Source organism: Montipora capricornis, chromosome 14 (assembly GCF_036669925.1).
Source record: "Montipora capricornis isolate CH-2021 chromosome 14, ASM3666992v2, whole genome shotgun sequence".
NCBI lineage: Eukaryota > Metazoa > Cnidaria > Anthozoa > Scleractinia > Acroporidae > Montipora > Montipora capricornis.
Genome location: NC_090896.1, coordinates 35,383,286 through 35,393,285, shown reverse-complemented (window position 1 = coordinate 35,393,285; position 10,000 = coordinate 35,383,286). Strand labels below are relative to the sequence as shown.

The following is a 10,000-nucleotide window of genomic DNA, read 5'->3' as shown; positions in this document are numbered from 1 at the left end:
CGTTGTTGGAGTTTAGATACTACTGCAGATCAACCGTGAGGTTTTCGAGCTAGCCCTAAAGGCTGAAGGATACTACAAAGCACTCTTTAGCTGCAAGCTCGATATGGCCATGTTTCGTCCCTACCAAAGCGACATATCATGGCCCAAAGTCAATGTAAACAGCTAACCTTTACTCTAACCTTATCGTTAGAAACAGGTACTGGAGATGCTTAGACTTAAAGGGATACTTCGAGTTGGATACCAAAGTTGGGCTTGCATAAAGCCTCTTTCGTATCAACTTTGTTTCACGGACCAATGTTTGGCAAGATAAAAACAAAGCTTCTCCTTATTCCCGCCAAGGAAACTCCTAATCTGGGCAGTAAACAGTTCGATTGCCCAATCACATTACTGCATTTCAAATGATGTCAAAGCGAAATGCCGATCGCTTTCTAGAAAGTTCCATGGAGAGATGACGTTGTTTGCATTCGCCTTCGCTAAGCCAATGAAAATTCGCGCTCGTTTGTTTTTGCTCGATAAGCCAATTAAATCTTTTGCATTTTTGTTTTCGTTCTGTTTTTACGTTTATTTTTCAAGGTCATATGAAAGTCGCTCTACAATTAACAATTATTCCATGAACGCGCGTTGGATATAAGATGGACAACAAGCGCGAATGGAATAATTGTTTTATTAAATTCCTTAAACTCCAAAAGTTTAGAAAGCACGAAATATGAGCGAAAAAAGCAAGCAAATCCGAGCGAAATCGAAAAAACTTGATGAGAACTGATGCGATGTTGTGTAAGGCCTTGTGGCCAGACAGAAGCAGGCTTGTCACAAAAACATTTCTTACCTTTTCGCGTACTTCTAAACGTCGGAATTATCCGAACTTTCCACAAAAACCTTTTTTCTTTTGCTTTATTCAGAGAGAAATTTTGCTTTCCGGCGAAAAATCTTTTAGCTTAGCTACGCTCAGCGCAATCATTTACCATATGAGGTCAAACTAAGGTATATGAGTTGATAACTGAGATAAAGGTTGAAATTTTAATAATTACTTGTATTTCTGGACATATGTGCGGAGTATTCGGCCCTAAGGTGACGTCACAACACGGGCATTTCGCGATCAACTTCACCCAGACCCTTTACCATTTTTGAAGACAAAACAGTTTGACTTCGGGCACTTATAACTTAGCCTTTGGTGACCATTTAATTCTAAACATTCGAAAGTATCAATCTTAAAGGATAAGATTCATAACTATGCTAAAAGATTTCGCTTCATAGGCATTTCAAGAACTTAAAAAAGAAGAAATACCGCGACATTATCTTATTACTTGGGCCAATCTAGCTTTGTACACATGAGCGTGAATGATACAAAAGTTCTTTGCATTCTATGCATTTCAAGTATGCTTACTGGCTTTGAGCTAAAAAAAATTCTTCAAACTAATTATTAGGGACAACCGTATTGTATCCAAAGAAGTCAAGCTATGGAATGACATGCAGTGTGAAAGATGTCACGCACCTCCATTATGCAGGCTAACTGTTCGACCTCATTTTCGCCAGGAAACAAAGGATAGCCAGTATAAAGCTCAGCAAGGATGCACCCTAAACTCCACATATCGATGGACATGTTGTATGGAATACCTAAAGAGCCGGGATAGAATGAAGAAAGAAAATAATTAATTTCAGTTTGAGGAAGCCGTGGATCTACGACTTCTCTTGACCCCACCCGCGCAAGAACCCTTGTAAACAAATCTTACAAGAGGAGACGGGTCGTTCAAAGAGGTAGTGTACCTCACTGAACATGTTTAATGACTAGCAAACAGGCCTAGGTTGTTCAAAAGGTGGATAACGCTATCCGCCTTTCGAAAAACTGGGTCCAGAACAATAGAATGGACAAAAATAACAATGGATTTTGCATAGAAACAATTTAAAGTCAAAAAGTCCTTTTTCCACGTTTATAACGATAACACTGTAAACCTATCTATAATATGCCACAGAAATCTGCCAGCTTACCTAAAATAACCTCTGGTGAGCGATAAAAACGGCTTTGTATGTACGTGTAGACTGAAGACAAGAAAGAACAGGGATAAGAGGCGTATAAACACAGTCACACAAAACCAAAAAACTTTCTCTTAACTGATCATATGAACCATGTGAGCGTTAGCCCTACTAATGGAAATGGGCCCACACAAGGACAGAGAAAAACTCTGACCAGGGTGGGAATTGAACCCACGACCTTCGAGTTAGATCACCGCTGCTCTATACCGACTGAGCTACAAGGTCAGACGGGAGCATGCCGGGGGAACTGAAGATGTTAAAGTCACTCCAGGCAACTGTCAAACAGTCTCTCCTTACTGAGGCTTATGTGATCGGTAAGTTAAAATATCAATCTTCGTGATCGGATTGGTAACTTTATCACACGTTTTTCCCCGCCATTTTATCTCATTGCTTTATTGAGATGTGGTGCAAGCCTAAGACGTGATTACGTTAAAAAAAAATAAACCAATCACGCAAAGTGATTGCAAATCGCCGGTGTTAAGAGCGGGAAACGCCTGCGAGCAAGACACAGACGGGTTTTCTTTTTTACATATATGACGTAACGCCAGATTTTTCAGCCAATCACTTTTCACACTGATACAAAACCAGAGCAATTGCAAAATCAACTTCAAAGTTTAATTGAAACCGTAAGAGGCACCGGTGAAGGATCTTAATATGTTTCTTTTCTTGGCATCATACTGCCTTAATGGGAGGTGAACTACATAAAGACCCGTTTTTGCTAGGAATAACTAAACAGGCATAAAGTAATTCAACAGTGCCAGAAATTTATTTACCTTTTTGATGCTCGTAGCAACTTGAACCAAAGTCTATAACTTTTATGGCGCTTTGTCCCCTTTGTCGTAATAAAACATTCTCCTAAAGCATTAAAAAACAAAAAAGCACGCTAAATTAAATCAACAGAACACTTTTCAGAGGATTTTATACTTAAAAGTCTCGTAATAGGCTATTTGCGGTTTCCCTGCGTACCTAGTTAACCTAACGTTTTGAACAAGGATTCGCTTTGGAACAAAAGCAAAAGCCGCCGCCGGCGTCATCATCGTCGTTGCGTCATCATCATCGTCGTCGTTGCGTCATCGTCATCATCATCATCGTCGTTGCGTCATCATCATCGTCATCGTCGTCGTTGCGTCATCGTCATCATCATCGTCGTTGCGTCATCGCCGACGTCATCTTCATCGTCAGCTGTGTGGTTTCGTAAACTGCTTCGTTCGTATGGTTGAGAACGATTGCTTTACATTACTCAGCCGTTTGGGAATACACGAACTCTGAAGTTTCACTTTCAGCAACGATTTCGGTTTTCACCGACGACAGTCATGTTTGCGAGATATGTCCAGGATTGAAACCGTTAGAAAATCTCTGTAGCATTTTCGCAAAAATTGTCGAAAGTCGAGTTTTGGAAAATGCGCACAGCGGCAGTTGGGAGACCAGGATAGAAATTAGCCTATCGCAGCGCAAGATGTGACACATTCACCGGTTCTGCTTCAGCGATAAACGAAACCGTTGACTGCAGTTTGAACTTCACTGTCCCAAGTCAATGAAAGGGGCGCACACACGCATCTTAGAAAAGCGTACCGGTTTTAAGTCACAATGAATAATTTTCTCTTTGTGTAGCAATTTGAGGCACTGGAGTAAAGAATAAGCAAACCTGAAAAATGAGAATAGAAACAATTATTGAAACCATAGTTTATATAGATGGACTGGTTATGAAACTTTGGAAACTTCAAAAGCCAGAACAGTGACATCGCGCTTCATGATAAATTGACCGTGACAGTGACCAAGCACAGCTCAGTTCACAACTGGGTTTTGAATAAACTAATCGAAACCTTTGATTGGCTCTCTTAGGAAAAGGGAGTGGTGTGAGCATGGTCAGGGCCAAAACAGCGAACAAAAACGTAAAACAAAGAAACTTGTCGAGTTTCATAACTATCTCCACATATTAATTATGAACAAACTCAAGCAGAAAGGCAAAAGGGGAACAAATTAGGAACGAAATAAATTAATTTGAAGAGTCTCTTTAACTAATTCCGTTCCGACGAAGGAGCACGCATTCTAATCGAATGTGTTTAGGGGGTATCGATCGTGATGCCATGTGATTTCAGGGTTTGGACGCCATCTTGGACTGGCTGACCAACGCATCACCTCGATCTGATGTGATTGTGAATCTGTCATGCCTCGACATCGGGCTCGTTCCGCAATGCCCGCATTCCCAAATCAAAGCGGTATTCCACGTGCTTTGCAATTGTGCGTGTTGGTTGCTCTGCCGTTTTCTTCGCTGTTTTTTCAAAGGTAATTGAAGTTATGTTGGTTTATTCGAAGTATCACTTGCAAATATGCCTAAACCTACTTATCAGAACATCAGAAAGCTGTGAAGTGGCGTGTTTTGTAGGAAACGGACACTAACAATTCGCCCCCGCCAGCAATTCGCCCCGGCAACGATGCTAAGTGTCGATTTGTCAACTCAGCTGCTTTTCACAGGAGATTCAAGTTCTCTCTGCTTACTGCCTGAAAGCACCCCACAAGTCCACTTTCCCTGAATATTTCTGGGCAATCAGTACAATAAAAAATATTATTTTATTAGACATCGAACGCACTTTACTAATCCATGATTACAACCAGTAATTCATAAAAGAAAAAAAAAGTGCTTTAGAGTACAAGATCCGATTAAAAAAAAAAGATTTGGTCGTTGATGTGTGAATCGAGATCGAATTGGAATTTGCAGCAGATTTTTTCAGCAATTACCTTTTTTCACCAATTCCATAATACAGTTCATTTTGGGGGGTCCTTTACATTAAAGCAATGAATATCCAGTTCACTGTAGCATGATACAGCTCCATGGGTAAAAAAACTTGTATTGTTTTTATGTAAAGACCCCTCCCCAAAGCGTATTGCATTATGCAATGGTGAAATTCAACATATGAGGATCATCCATATACACTTAGTACAGGTAATCACACGATTTCGAGTGCAACTTGCTATAAATATAGCACGAGTAAAGTTTTCAGACGAAACTTGGAAATGATTAGTACTTTAAGATTGAAACTTTTAAGAGGGTAAGTAAGAAAGTTCGGGTACTGACTGAATGACAACTCATGGGAAATTTAGTGCGAAATCTATTCCATTCTACTGCGACGAGGATACAAAATGTACAAGATAAGAAACTCCGATCATAGACTGCCTCGCCACACCGTTACCTGTGGGGAGCCTTTAATTAGCAAAACTACTACAAAACTCGGGAACAAAAAAGAACTCCTTGTTTTCTTTCAACTTACCTTTTTATAAGAGCAAGACTAAATCCTTGAAAATTGTTTTTCTTTATGAGTTCATATAAATTCATCCTTTCAAAAATGAAAAACAAACAACAAACAAATTGGAAAAACCTGTATCAAAAATAATAAAATCCCAGAGGGGACTGAGTCGGTTATTCTGCACGTCACAGTAAAATGCTTTTCTACGCAAAAGATGTCGTTTTTAGGAGAGATTCTTAAAGGGGTAGTGTCAAGCTATTTTAGTCAAACTTCAAAATACTAAAAGAAGTCTTTGCATCAATCAAGACCAAAAAATAATGCTGTAGTTTTGTTGCCAGTGATCATTGAAGTACACTGAAGCTATTCTTTGCTGTTTGCAGCCAAGAATGGAGAGGATGGAAATGGATTGAAACTTTAAAAAACTGGCCAGCTTTTTCAAGTTTAGAGACAGTGTCTTCAGAAAGACACCAAAAATTAAATACGAATAGCTCTGTGTGCCATAAACATATTTCATATCTTGTCATTGGGTTGTTGTACGTGTGAGGGAAGAACTAATTTAAATTTTTACCCATTTTTGACCTAAAATCAGCAAATTAAGCATGACAGTACCCCTTTAAGCAGTAGCAAAAATGCCTGAAAATAATCCGAGCTGGAACGGGACTCAAGCAAATGACCGTGCGATGTGCGCTGCGCCGCTCTACCAACTGAGCGATCACGTTACCTGTAGAGCTAACTAACTGCACGTTCGTATTTATCCTATAAGAGGTGAAATACATGAGAGAGAATACATATCGTATCTTATTATATGGACGGGAGTGTTTTACCGGGAACTAAAGCACTCATAGAATTTATACGACCACTACAAATAACTACATCCGGGAACCGAATGGCGTATTTGCGTATGTAACACGAGTATTGAGCAACGACGTCAGGATTCCCGCCTTTTTTGTTTGTATTAAATAAAAAAGTCTGCTACGAGCCTAGTGGCCCGTCAGGCCGGCGCTTATCTCCGGTTACTGTAGCATGAAGCGACTAGGAGTATTTCTACTTCCCCCTGGAATGGGGAGTATTAATACTCAGTAATTGTATCAAAACCTGCTTTTCAATAGCTATCACATGCCAGTATATTCATTGTCCTTATAATAAAAGGAAATTACAATGTAGCTCAAATATATCAATTTTATGTTCTCGTGGCAAGAACAATATCATGATCTCAGTCGTTCGTGCTTGCCACTCAAACATCAAGTCCATATCTTCTCGCTTCCGTGTAATATCCTCTATTTTGTATAATTACGTAGTTGATTATTGAAAATTCGGCTCAGCGCTGATTGGTTGCCCTTGAACGCAATAATCACCTAAGCGGTTTTTAAATGGCCGCAAGCCATTTTGTCAAGGTGAAAATGCATATTTTTCAAAAATAAACACCTATTATTCACCCCAGGCTCGGTGAATATCGGTGAATAAAAACCTCGACTTCGTCTCGGTTTTTATTCATCGATATTCACTTCGCCTTCGGCAACTAACCATTAAATATGTTCGAACTGCAGATTATACGAATTATTGCATATGAGAATGATCATCAACTAACATAAGCAGTTGAATCCATGACCTTTCGATTACGATACACCCTTCTGTACCACTATGAGATCAAGCCCTCTCGACAGTCCCGTTCAAATCCGGATTTATTTTTAGTCTATTTTAGTTCTAGACGAGTTCACGCTCTTAAGTGCATCATGGGTAATCAGGACAAAGATGGAGAGAAATTCAAAGGTTTGTGTGAAAATCAAAACGATGAAAAGTATTCATGATATGCAATTTTGGGATTTTTTATTTTCCAAAGCAGAAGATATGCGCTCAAAGGCGCCGCAGAATAAAGTTGGAGAGGATGGCTATTGCAGAAATTATTTTGTTAAACAAAGTTTCTGACATACATTTCCAGTAATTCCAAAAGCACAAAATTACAGAGAATGTGAAGAGACAAAAAAGCAATATTTAGGTCCAAATTCCATAGAATAGATACCAACTCCAGTCCATCTCAGTTGTGAACTTGAACTTACTCGTTTGGTTTATGAAGGCGAAAGTCTATAAAGTAGAGTCATGTACACTTAGTTAAATCTTGCTTTGAATTTCATACAAACCTTTTAATTTCCTGTCATGTTGGCCTGATTACCCATGATGCACTCAAGAGCGTGAACTGGTCCATTGCTTCCCCCTAATCTACCATGGTCGTTCGAATCCAAAATCGTTTGATATCTATAGTTCCCAATCCGATGAGTTGCATTTATTTTCAATGATACAATACAACGCATTGAATTACAGCTGAGACCCGCATTAGCTTCGAACATCTGACATGTTCAACGCAAATTTGATCGAAAAAAAAAACTTTCAAGCAAAGCTAAAATTAAGCGAGGGACCTACCCCATAAGTTCGAAGCTAATACACAAATGGTTCCTGAAAAGAGAACAATCATGATGAAAGGAAAGAAAGAAAGAAATCACTCCAAATACATTTACTCAGGTGAAGGTTTCTCTCATGTTATAATCTGTCGTGTTTTTTTAACAGAAACAAAAGAAAATGCTCGCATTAAGGCGCCATTTTCATGCTACTTGAGAGGTTCATGGGACATTTCATTGGCTGATGCCACGAAGGCATTGCAGCGCATATGCTACACTACTCAATGTTTGAAAAATTCGTTGGAAATTGGCGAAACGCGTCGCGGAAAGTAGAACTCGATTCTCCTTTCTGCGGCAACAGTTTCTGCAATTCGTCTCGCTACGTTTTTGGCCGTTACAAGGAGTCATGCATTGGGCAATGTTTCTTGTTGCTTGTCTCGCAATGCCGTTGCGACCCAAGTTGCATGAGAAATTGCACAGTGCAAGATAAGAGCTTTTTCCCCGGAGGAGTGTGATTAGGAACATAAAGGTTTTGCATTTTAAAAAAAATATATGGCAACCATAATACGTCACAATTATTCAAGATGGCGACGCCCACGAAATTTGAAAACAAAAATATGCGATTCAAACAAATGCCTTATTTGAAAAAAAATTCCAACAAATTTTATGGAAAAAAGCCCTGGAAAGTCCAGTTCAGACATGAAATAATTTTTAGCGGGGAAGGGAATTTGAAGAGTGGAGTTCCTTGAGCAGAGCATAAACGACAAGTGTTTTGGACTTACCTAAAATAGAAGTATTCTATCATATGAATGAGATTGTTGCTGTTTTGCGCGTCCTAAGAAATGATAATAAAACATTTTTATGAATGCCAAAAGGTGGAGAAATGTGGGACCACCAATATTTGAGCAACTGAACTTCTTACCTTTTTCCGCAAATGCTCTAAAATCTTAACTTCAATCAATGCTTGTTGATGAAATCTGTGCGATGAACAGGATAAATATAACGCGTTTGGTTGGTAAAATCTCTCTTCCCTGGGTTTCGCGAAATTTTAAAACAACGGCTATAAAGGAAGTCCCTACAAGGGAAGTGAGGAGTAAAAAAGTACGACTTCTCTCCCCTTGGGATTATAAAGGCCCGTTTTGTTGAGATCAATCGGGTTTACAAAGAAGGCGAGTAAAAACGCTATAAGAAGTACTTGTTCCCAGAAGCGTTTTGGGGTCTGTAAATAATATTTCGAACTGAAATCTCATAGCTGCTTACCCGTTTATAAATTCCTCGATTTTCGCTGAAAAGTAGTCAATAGATCCAGGCGTTCCTAAGGTTCTCACAAAAATGATTCCAAAAGTATAATGCCTTGACAAGAATGGCACGATCGTCATGAGATTTGAAATTAAATTAACCAGGATCAAGCAAGTTCTCATAATGAGCTACAACAAGTTGCAAAATTAATGGGGACACTTCACCTTCTTGGGACATTATTAATTTACCTATTATCTCTCATACTGCAGCCCCGGCCCCCTCCCCCCTTATCTGTGTTGCTAGCAAGACAAAAAAATGTTGAAAACTTAAACAGTGAACATTGAAAGGGGGAGAGGGGAGGGGAAGTGGGAAAGGTTTGACTTCTAGATACGGCGGGTATTGGAAACTAGAAAAGGTGTTTTTTAATGAAAGTGTCCCAACAATTTTGCAACTTGTTGTAGCACACTGGCCTGTAGACCCTACTGAGGTTGTTCACCTAAATAGGAACTAAATAGGACCTTACACAATGAACTTTTCTCTACCCTGTGTCTCTTCACCCAGGAGTATAAACGGGTACCAGTGACCGTGTACAAGAAGCCACTGCAGTTGCAGAAATGCTTGTTGCAGCATTCGAGAAATCCTGCTAGAGTGTCGCACCTTTTATCATTAAATAAACTCGCTCTTTGGGTGATCGAGCGTTCAGAAGTCCCTCACAGGTCCGCAAAGGAGGAAACCCTCACCTCTTTTTGTTTCGAATAATTTTGATGGCAACGTGCTGTCCTGTCTTGTGATCGAGTGCCTTCACTACTTGGCCAAAGGATCCTTTCCCAAGAACTTCAAGCACCTCGTATCGATAGGCAAGATGATCGTGCAAAGCTTTCAAGTAACTACCATTCTCATCATCATAACCTGGGAATAAAAAGCACCTTGGTCGTTGTCGTTATCAACAAAATCGTCACAGTCGTCTTCGTCTTCGTCTTCGTCTTCGTCTTCGTCTGCGTCATCGTCATCATCATGGTCAAAGTCGGGATGGGGATCGTGATCTTCTGCCTCACCGTACCGTCGTCGTCGTCGTCATTAGGAAGGCTTTAG

General features: G+C 39.7%; 1 protein-coding gene across 5 annotated transcripts in view; it reads right to left on the bottom strand.

Annotated features, from left to right (window-relative positions):
* Positions 1–10,000, bottom strand: part of LOC138033879 (dual specificity tyrosine-phosphorylation-regulated kinase 4-like) — a 47,071-nt gene that overhangs the window by 5,848 nt on the left and 31,223 nt on the right. For all 5 annotated transcript variants that reach the window (XM_068881750.1, XM_068881751.1, XM_068881752.1 and 2 more), the window contains 9 exons: positions 9,649–9,817; positions 8,592–8,646; positions 8,452–8,504; positions 7,695–7,727; positions 5,301–5,366; positions 3,604–3,676; positions 2,805–2,886; positions 1,987–2,037; positions 1,493–1,614 (listed from right to left, as the gene is read on the bottom strand). In XM_068881750.1, the coding sequence (XP_068737851.1) occupies positions 1,493–1,614; positions 1,987–2,037; positions 2,805–2,886; positions 3,604–3,676; positions 5,301–5,366; positions 7,695–7,727; positions 8,452–8,504; positions 8,592–8,646; positions 9,649–9,817 (704 nt within the window). The remainder of the gene's footprint in view (positions 1–1,492; positions 1,615–1,986; positions 2,038–2,804; positions 2,887–3,603; positions 3,677–5,300; positions 5,367–7,694; positions 7,728–8,451; positions 8,505–8,591; positions 8,647–9,648; positions 9,818–10,000) is intronic.